Here is a 10,677-nt window from a genome sequence, read left to right as displayed (position 1 = left end):
TCATCAATAATTTTCTCGGCCCAGCAATGCAGGAAGAATTGTCAGACTTTGTCCAGTTAGACAGTAAGGAGACAGCCTACTCCTTAATAATTGATGAAAGCATTGACATTGGCCTGAAAAAACAGGTCTGTGTGATGGTGCGATACTACAGTCCTTCACTAGGCTCTATTCTCACAACATTTCTTGGAATAATATAGGTTGAATCGGGAACAGTAGAAGGAATATTCAGTGTTATTACCAGTTCTTGAGTCAAATAAAGTACCAAGTAACAAATGCTTGGGCTTAGCAACTGATGGATGTAATACTATGTGTGGAAGAAATAATTCAGTCATAACATGGTTCCATGGAGTTTGCCCAGATATTGTACACATAAGGTATATATGTCATTCAATTCAACTAAGTTCATCTCATGCACTAAAGGTGATACCAAGAAACATTGAATTCATGATATCTGAGAGCTATAACTGGTTTGCCCACAGTACCATTCCCCAACTGAAATATAAGCAATTATTTAAATGCATTAATGTTGGCGAAGAACCACTTAAGATTTTGAGGTTGTCAGACACTTGTTGGCTGTCTATCGCCTCCTGCTTTCTGAGGGTCCTTGATCAATATGACGAACTGAAGCTTCATTTTAAGATAGCCAAAGACGAGTTGCACAACTATATGGCTGAGCTACTGTATCAGATGTTAAGTTCACCAGAGAATAAACTTTACTTGCTGTTTTTGCGGCCCATATTACAGGAACTGAACAGAGTGAACAAATTATTCCAGTTAGGCAAAGTGAGTCCTGTAAAGTTGCTGACTGAACTATTATCTTTGTATTGAAACATGATTCACCAAATTGTAAGACCTACCACATTTACATCATGGGGAGCAGCAATGGCTTTTGATCTAGAAAACGTGTCTAACCATCTACCCCTAGCAGCTATTAACTATGGCATTGAATTTCACTTACTGTTGCATGAGTCTAACATCGAGCGCTCTTTGGCAGAGTAAAACACTGTTGTGATTTTATGTTGGAACTCCTAGGGGAAATATGTCAGAGACTGCTGGTAAATGTGCAGCAGCTAGAGACTCTGGCTGATCTCTCGCCTTCTGTCGTCCTTGCAGCACAGAAACCAAACCTGTCAAAGTTGTCATTTTTACCTTTGTACAAAGGGAATTTGGGAGCTCTGGAGCAGCAGTGGTTGCAAATCGGCACAATGTTGTGGCCAAACTTCAGCAATAACGACTTTGAGCAGTTTTTGGATAACCGTAGCAAATCACAAGGATGCTTCAGGGGATTTTGACTTTCTAAAGCTGGAAAATTTTGTCTTGAGTGTGTTGACGATGCCTTTCAGTAATGCAGCTGTATAAAGAACTTTCTCTGAAATTAATCTGATTAAAACGAAACTGAGAAACAGAATGCAGTAAGGCATGCTAGAAGCTTTGTTATGCATTTGAAGCTACATGAAGCACAAAGGGATCTGTTGCAATGGATTTATCCCAACAACAGCAATGCTGAGTACATTCAATTCGAACATTTATTCGACTGATGATAATGATGATGATGTTCTACCTGACTAATATTTTGCAGTTACAGATAAATATCAGGTAATTACGATTAATTATTAGTAATTCATGATATATTTCACAATTAGTTTTATCACATTGTCAGTATGTGCAGGCTCTTGTTACAATAAGGTTTATTATGACTTTAATTATAGCTGATTTATGGCATTTTGTTCTTAATTTTGGGGATATGAAGACATGCATAATTATAGCTGATTTATGACATTTTGTTCTTATTTACTTCTGGGGATATGAAGATGTACATTGGACTGGTCTTTGGAGTTGATTGGACTGTTTTTTTGCTAAGTATCTAGCAACCCTGATGATGAGAGAGACAGCAGTAATTAGTAGATTAATGAGCATGGTACGGTTTGCAATAGTTGCTCTTCGAGAAGAGATATGATTGTATAAAACTATACAGTTACTGAAAAAGATTTATAGGGCATTAAGGTAGATTTTTGTGTGTTGGCTGCCGTTGGAAGCTGCAGTATGTTAGAAATCTTTATCTTCCTGTGTTACACACATTTTACACGTACAAATACGTTGTACGTATACACAGGTGTGTGCGATTTATACATTTTTAATTATTTAACTGCCATTCAGTTGTTTGATTTTGCTAACACTGTAAAAGGAAGTTGGTATGTTGGCACGGCCTATAGAAAACTGTCTAATCCCAGGAACAGCAAATTCAGTTGTGGACTGTGGGTGCCCAAGTTAAGGCGAATGTGTCTGTGTGGAGGACGTACTGTTAATGCTTATTACTGTTTGGTAACCAGCTAGTTTAACTCTGTATTACATACTGATTAAAACTACAAGAACAACGTTTTCTTATTACATGACAAAGATGAAACATTACATGCGCCTAATCGAACAAATACGGTAAATTAAAATTTAATTGTTTATTTTGTGCACTGGTGCTGCTGCAGTTCCCGACAGGGCCATTGCGCTTGCGCTGTGTGCACTTCTGGTATATTAATGTTTTATAGAAATGGCCGCCTTTCTTCTGTAAAAGTACTGCATGAAGATTAACCTGTGAACTGTTAACAGTTCGATTCACTTTGATGGCAGAAAATTTTGAACCTGTATTAAGTAAATGTTCGAAGGTAATGTGGATGTGTATTTTTCTTAACCATTAATTTTAGAAAGCCTAATTTACTTAAGGGTTAATCCTTGGGGCCGGTGAATTGCTGAACCTTTCGGTTTCCTCCTTTATGGGATCGGTGGGAAAATATTATCCTGTATTTGTTTAATTTGTACCTTAGAATTGTACTTGGCATGTACTATTTTATTGTTCTTTCTGCCCTGACAGACCTGTAGTCTACTGTTGGGGGAGGGGCGGGTGCTGAAAAGCTAATTCATCCACTCAGTAGGAAAACAATAGCGCCTTTATTTTCGACTGTACATGATAGCTTAAACGTTCCCTTCCGAACTGAGTAGACAAACGTGCACCGTATGAACTATTGGCAGCCTTTTGATGCTGTCACTTTGTCACATAATGCAGTCATCTGCCGTTGGTTTTGCACGAGCTAACGTTGCAACTGCTGCTAAAATCCGTTTGTTAAAGGCCACCCCACCAATTTTTTAAGACCCGGTTTTCCTACCAAGTGTCGTATATCCGCCATGAAATAACGTGCTGCTTAAACCAAATAAACTTTATTAGGGTGAATTGGAAAAAAAATATATATACCGCACAAGAAAGTTGTGGCACGACGCATCTCATTTTTGTCACGGGGACGTCAGATGTGGTCTCTTTTTTTAAAGATATTTCTTAATGACAAAAAGGTGTGTTTTGCATGTATCGAACTGTTTAGCAGATAAAAGCTTTAACATCTGCAGTTGCATACTGTGCAGTGTAAAGTTGGCTTAATAATCTTCGAATGTTGAATTTTTCATGGTGCATGTTCTCTTCCTACATTTTTGTCATAAATATTTAAACACTAGCCGTAGATACTGTTTCTAGAAACCTCGGTCTTTGTACTGTTTCATGATTTGATGTAACCTTTGCATGCAGTACTGTACAGCAGTAAGCTCTTTGTTAAAAGGTAATTATCTGAGAAATGTATTCTGTATGCTGTGTGTACGTTAGAAGGCTGAATATATGTTGATGTGTATTAATTTATTACTTGGTTAAAACGTAGACTCAATTATGTAGAAATATAATTAAAATCAGACTAATCTGGTAATTGTTTAACCAAGTGAGAAGTTAATATGTCTTTCTTTATTTTGGTAGAAAATGATGCATCCTATTGCTGGCAGTGATACTAACTTCAGTGGGACAGAAAAGTCAGCTTGCCTAAATGAAGATAGTGTGACAAACACTGATCACTTGGACTTGTGCTCCATGCAGGAAAACAAATTTATTAACACAGCTAGCCACAAACCAGTGGCTTGCCAGCAGCAACAAGAAACTCTGACTGAATCAAACTTGCAGATTCCAAGTGGCAGAGGTACTGATAAGAAAGAAGATCTCAAGAAAAAGAAAAATCTTTGCAGGTCTGGTAGACGAGGCAGACCCTCTGGGACCACAAAGTCTGCAGGGTATAGAACCAGTACTGGTCGTCCACTTGGAACCACTAAAGCAGCTGGCTTTAAAACAAGCCCTGGCAGGCCTTTAGGTACTACTAAGGCAGCAGGATATAAAGTGAGCCCCGGAAGGCCTCCAGGTAGTATTAAAGCTACTATAGCCCGCATTGCAAGTATGGGCTATAGTTGTAGTAGTGCAGCTTTTCCATACAGCATGCTTCGCAGCCGAGCACTGCGTGCTGCTATCAGTGAAGAGGTTGACAAAGACAAAGAAACAAATGAGGAACAGATTTTTTCTACTTAGTGTTGTGTTTACCTCAGATGCGAAGTTTTATTGAAGAATCAGTAAATCGAGTTTTTCTTTTTATTCCTCTTTTGATAAATATGTTTTGGATGCTTAAGATCTTAACCTGGGTCTTCATTCAGTGGCGCTGCATATTTATAAATTTACTAGTGAACATCGGGGAAATGTTGCAGAGCTCTCTGTATACAGGTATGTATGGATTAAGGCAGCTCACCTACATAGCAGATTGTGGGATCCAAGGAGAAAAGTCTTCTGTAACTAGGAGCCAAGGAGAAGAGTGTTTGGTGCTCTGTGTCTTCACACGTACAGATCTGTTTTCTTGTATGTTTTGCTTTTATGCCCTTTCTGGAAGGAACTGAAGTTTCTGATTTTGTCATGAAATGAAGACAGATGAATTCTCCTGGACCTTTACTGCTGAAAAAGATGTGCAGACTTTTTATTCTGTTACATTACAGTAAATATTCTTATAAAACCACAGCTGTTAAAGAACTGTACTATCCCAAATAAAGTATTTATTCTCGTGTGTTTTTTCATGGTCTTTATTGGAAGTAACATTTCATAGTTGTATGGAAAGGTGCTATACTAAAATGATTTATATTAATTATAACTTTGGTAGTGTGGGCTCCCCAGCAGATTCACAGAACAGATTTTATTTGAGCATTCATGCCATTTTGTGTATAATGTAGCTGCAGTAAATATTTTTGCTTTATCTTAAAAGCCTGAAAATGTGGGTTATGCTTAGATTGTTGGATGTACTACACTGATTTGTCTTTTCCTTGCTTAGTATGCGACAAAGGGGCACAATCTTTTACTTGAGCTTTAAACTTGTTTATGTAAGTTTTTGGTTGTGTTGGTTTCACACAAGCAATCATTATCTATATAAAGTAGTAAGGAGACTGTGCTGTTGAATGGCTGTGTAGTATTAGTTCGTGTCTTGTATTTGGAAGTTTAATCTTTTACTACAGTAAGTGTTTCATTTGTTTTTCTAATAGGATTGTCTTAAGTGAATTTTTTATAAAAGTTGATGCTGCTAAGATTAGAGGTTCCAAAGGAGAAAAACATTTGATTTGGATTGTGAGTCTCTATTGTTGGTTTAATCATTGGCTGACTCCTATTATTTGCATAATTCATGGATGTAGTAGTGAGCAGTTGTTTCTTCTGTGTTTATAGCATGAACTGGAGTGTTAGGGTCTAGGTTCTTGTGTATTAGTAAGCTGACGTTTTGAAAGTAAAAAAAATCCATACCCTGGTATTTGTCGTAGTTGTAAACTTTTTGCAGATGGAAGTTGCACTTTGGAGTGGTGCCTGAGGTTGATAATATAACATGGCTACTCTTTTTCTGCAGCATTTGTAGGATACCAATAGTAATATTAAATGCAGTCTCTTAGTTGTGATTCTTTATCAAATTGTCTAATATTTTTCCTAAGTGTTTATTGGTGTTCCTCTTAGTGTGCACACACACCTTCCTGCATTGGTGGTGTTTTTTTTCCACTTGTCTCACTGGAAATTTTTACCTATCAAATCATTTTTGTGTAATCCTCTTTACTGCCATTACAACATGTTTCTTTGTTCTGGGCTTGAGTTTTAAATTGTGAAGAATTGTGTGCAAATTTGACAGACCTGTTTACCAAACATCTTTGCTGCAAGTAGATCTAATACATCCATAGTCAGAATGCATTTGATACTGCCTTATCTATTGTTTTTAAATATCTTTATTTCTGAGCCACTAAATCTATTGGGTATTGTTTTATTTTGGTGCTTCCCAGTATTTTGCTGTTTTAGGAGGGTTTTGTAAATCGATTTACTTGAAGTTAAGAAACTCATATTAGCCATTTGTATGTTAAGTTGTCCTGCAATGAGTTTCTCTGCATTGTTTGGTTTTAGTAATCACGTTCTGGCCACTGTTCTAAATTCATTGAACCAGGTCTTTTTTTCCTTAACTTGAAACACCTTGTTTATGATGGAGAACTGCAGGTCATAAATTGTTAGTTTTGGAAATAGTCATGTGTACTGCTTATTTCGCATTCATCTTTGTACAGTTGTAGTTTGATTCTTTTATTTTGAACTTGCTGCTAAGGATTTGCATGGTATTTGGGATGATTACTTTGCAGACATTGCTCTGAAAGTTTTGTTCCCCTGCTTAACAAAAAATTAATGTAGGTTCCTTTTGTAATTGGCTTGTTGAAATGTTGTCACCCCATTGTTCATTACTGAGATTGTCTAGTTTTGTGTCCATCTTGCTGTGTAGTTTATGATGTGGCTACTTTAAAACACAATGTTGTATACTATTGTGATCTTTTCAGCGATTGTCTTTAGTAATTTTGCTTTGACATATCTCTGTGTACTTTAGACAGTACCTTTTTGTGTGTAACCCCTTCCCAGAAATAAAGTAGTCACATGTCGTAACATGAATGGTAAAGCATTTTATACCCAAATTACTTTCAGGCGTTCTGAAGGGTATCAGCTTGTAAATAATAAATCTATAAACAGTTTGAGAATGAACTGCAATATAAAATTTACATACCTGCATCAACATTTTTTTTTCTCCAAGCATACTGTAGTGTGACTGTTGAGCATCTATGCTAAAGTTCTAATTCTTAAATACTTTTTAAAGTAACAAATGGTTTCCCATTGTGGCTTGTTTGTGCACTGTTGTTTTAAATTACATAATGGGCTTAATTTAGTCTTGGGTACTTGAGAAGACAGTAGTTTCTTTCTTAAAAATGAGACCTATATTTTGCCGAGTCATAATTTTATGATTTTACTTTTGTATGTGCTTTGAGGCCAGTACATTTGTTTGTGCTATGAATACTAATTTCCCCCTTCACCCTTTATAAAAACTAAAAGGTATACAGTGTGAAGAATGCTGGAGTTCTAAGTATTTTTGTAACAGAAGAATTCAGAAGCTGTGGGGTTTTATACCATGTTTGTTTCCTATGAAATTGTGGTCTTTTTATCTTCTCTTGTTAACATTCCTAAGAAAGGGCCTACTTCACTGTTGTGTAGAAATGAGTCAAATGTTGCATCTGTGTTTAACTCTGTTCTTGTGTTACTGGAAGAAAAAAAAAAACAAAGCTTTTGGAGTTGTGTGCTGTCTGATCAGAGGACCCAACAGATTTTTTTTAACCAAAGCTAGAATCTGAAACTGAAATGGAGGATTGTGTGTAGCTGAAGCATTACCATTTCATGTGTTCACTATACACTGCTTCACAGCATTGTGTAAAGTTCAGTAACACTGACATTCAAGGAACAGTCATAAGTAATATTTGAGTAAAGCTTTCAAAGACTTGAAGCCTTCTTGGAGCGGCAGATAAGACTAATGCATTTTCATTTAACACTGCCCTTTTTTGTTTGGGGATTGTCAACTTTGAAAAGAGTTTTGTGCATCCATTGCAATTGTATGTACTTTAAGCCTGGTTTAATCTGTTTGCCAAACTGCTGGAGCCACAAATTCAACCTAGTATGGCATGTAAATGTAATTTTGTATGGCACCCTGATGGCAAAAAGGAAACTGATTTGTCATTTTTTTCAAGTGATTTTGTAAATTGTGTAGATAAATTGTGTTACTTGTATATTTCCCTTATTTTAATTAGTAACTTAATGGACGTTATGACCTTTTTGATCAACTTTTGTACTTTTGTTACCTACAAAAATCTGGTTATACGAAAATGTACTGTACTGCTGATGCAAGGTTACTGTACTCCATGGTAATGAAAGTTGTCAGATGTTTTTAATTTGTAATGTGTTCCATGTCTTGTTAACAACCCCATCAAGGGCAACACAAGCTGCAGTGTTTGCTATTGTTGGTGGTTGACAGTTATAATCTGTACTCGCTTCATTGTATACTATTTATTAGTAAAGTTCACAGCATCAAAGAAAACTTTGTGATTCATTATTTGAAATTGTATGAATGGTTTTTGCTTGTCCTGTGCATTGTAGGAAGAGTAACACAGTTTTGTGTTTTGATTGTGTGCATTAGGCAGAGGGTTTCTGGTCAAGGTAGATTACTAAACAAAAAAGGCAGACAAATTTTATAAATGTTGGTCTCTTGAAAGGGTAATTCAGTGGGCAGAGCTGTAATGCATAATGCCAGACTTTTTCCTAGAACACCTACGACTGCATATCAGCATTCTTGTGCTACTGTTGCTGAACTAAAAACAGTAATGTTTTTTGAATAGCTGTTTCTGAGATAGTGTTACATTTTAGGTTGCACCTACCCCTTCCATCTGCTATGGTCTGCAGTTTTAGTTTTACTTGCACATGAAATGCACCTTCTGTGACTTGTATAAGAACTTTGCTTACTATGGAATAAATTATGTGCTCTAACCAGTAAACTGTTCTCTTAATTTTTTTTTTTTTTTTAATAGAAATGAAAAAATCCTGATGGTTTCCATTAAGCTAAACTGTAAGTAGTGGGAGCAGTGTTTTTAAAAACAACTGGAGCAGACCAATGTGATGTTTGTTGTGGCTATAGAAGAACAGATGAGTAGTGAATCTCATGAAAGTAAGTAGTTTCCCCTTGTAAATGGAGGAAATACCTTGTTGACAAGATGTTAGTGATTATCAAAAAATAAGGTAATCTGAATTCCACATCTCTTTACAAAAACTGAATTTGTAAGTGTGGATGTGGCGGGCTTCTTTTCTTGACTGTGCTTATGTTAAATGGCAGTTGACACAGTTTCCATGTGTAAGAGGAAGCCTGGCATCTCTCTACGTGTTGCAGAATGTAGGGAAAGGGTACTGTGGTTTGACTAAGACTCTTGGTTTGGGGGCGGAGGGTTTTTTGTAGTCTAGCAGATGTAGGTGTTTCACCTGTTGCTTTTAGTATTCACACCAGTGAGTACTTTTGCCTGTAAAATATTCCCTGGCTGTCTTATCCCTTCCTCATTGCACATAATTCTTGATGCCAGGCAGATCTGGCCATTCAGATCTGTTCACTTATGCATTAAACTTGTCATTTATCAAAATGGCTCCATGCTATTTTGACAGTATTTCTCTGCAGCAAAGTTCCATTTCAAGTTGATGTGCAAATAGGTTAGATCCTCTTTGATTTAATAACCAAACCAGGAGTTTTGAAAAAGCAGTCTCCAACCACGAAGTAGTAATCCACAAAGTTTTATTGACGCTGACAACACACAATGCGTTTTCGTCCTCCGACTTCATCAGGTAACACAATCCACAAAAATACACATGCTTGTGTAACTCCTCACATTAAATAATTAACTAATTAACCAATAAAACTTTTGCATCAATTAATGGAATAAATACGCAAGGACAAATACAACTTAAAAACATATTAAAACTGTTTAACATTAAATATCACATTAAAAAATATGTATTATACGATAAATGTATGTAAAAGAAAGAAAAAAAAATATATAATGTATGTATTGTAAAAAAATTCACCTTTTAACACAGTTAAAAGAATAAATATGTAAAAACTTACAATGCTACCCTCTAGTGGCTGATAGGAAAAAAAATCCTTTAATTTGGCTGCTCTTAGTTTTAATAATGCCTTTATAATTTGGCTGCTCTTAGTTTTAATAATGGTGCAAGTGAAATACTTTCATTCAGACCAGGGTGCCTTCCTGCATCCAAAAATACCTGCCAATATAGCTCCCTATATTCAAGACTGGTTTCCCACAAACCTCCCAAATGTCTTTGGGAACAACCTCCAGTACAAAAAAAGTTGCTTTGGCACATTCCTATGTGTGTTTATACAGGGCATTCTTATTAGTTTTACTTGTATCATAAAAATGTTCATAGATCCGCCTTTTCAGGCGTCTTTCAGTCTTCCCTATATAAAAGGCACAACATGCCTCACAGGATACCAGATATACCAACCCACTGGAGTTACAATTACTGTGACATGTACTATGAACATATTTACTCCTACTTTTGATACACACCTTGTCAGTATTATGTGTATACACTGTGCACATGCCCCACATTTGTAGATACCCGGCTTCCTGGCCTTTTGAACAGGCTTCCTTTTTTCCATTAATTCCTTTAAATTAGTTCTCATTTTTAAAAACAATATTTAAAGGCTTATGTTGCATGTCCTGTAAATCAGTGAGAGAGGTGAGCCTGTCCTATTCCTTTTTAACCAACTCTATTACCCGATGGGAATCACTATTATATTCCAAGGTGAATACTCTAAGAAACTTATCCGTAATATTAACATTGTTAGAGTTTGACTCGATACTTTTACCCAACAAGGGCCTAAATCTTGACACCCTTTGACTTTTAATGTATAAAATGGTATCATTCAATAATTCATCTGGGTAACCCCTTTC

At 36.2% G+C, this 10,677-nt stretch overlaps 1 protein-coding gene across 4 annotated transcripts; it reads left to right on the top strand.

The window, feature by feature from the left end:
- Window positions 1-2,027: 2,027 nt before the first annotated feature.
- On the top strand, window positions 2,028-8,261 carry CCHR4.PART0H5orf24 (chromosome chr4.part0 C5orf24 homolog). 4 transcript variants are annotated; one of them, XM_044069231.1, is made up of 2 exons: window positions 2,028-2,113; window positions 3,785-8,261. In XM_044069231.1, exon 2 carries the CDS (start codon window positions 3,788-3,790, stop codon window positions 4,379-4,381), a length of 594 nt encoding a protein of 197 aa, XP_043925166.1. In that variant the 5' UTR covers window positions 2,028-2,113; window positions 3,785-3,787; the 3' UTR covers window positions 4,382-8,261. The 4 variants fall into 4 exon arrangements, with proteins under 4 accessions (XP_043925166.1, XP_043925165.1, XP_043925162.1 ...); XM_044069230.1 differs by lacking the exon at window positions 2,028-2,113 and adding an exon at window positions 2,247-2,433; XM_044069227.1 differs by lacking the exon at window positions 2,028-2,113 and adding an exon at window positions 2,495-2,657.
- Window positions 8,262-10,677: the final 2,416 nt, after the last annotated feature.

Source organism: Protopterus annectens, chromosome 4.part0 (genome assembly GCF_019279795.1).
Source record: "Protopterus annectens isolate FY-2018-M chromosome 4.part0, PAN1.0, whole genome shotgun sequence".
NCBI lineage: Eukaryota > Metazoa > Chordata > Ceratodontiformes > Protopteridae > Protopterus > Protopterus annectens.
This window is presented reverse-complemented; position numbering and strand designations above follow the sequence as displayed.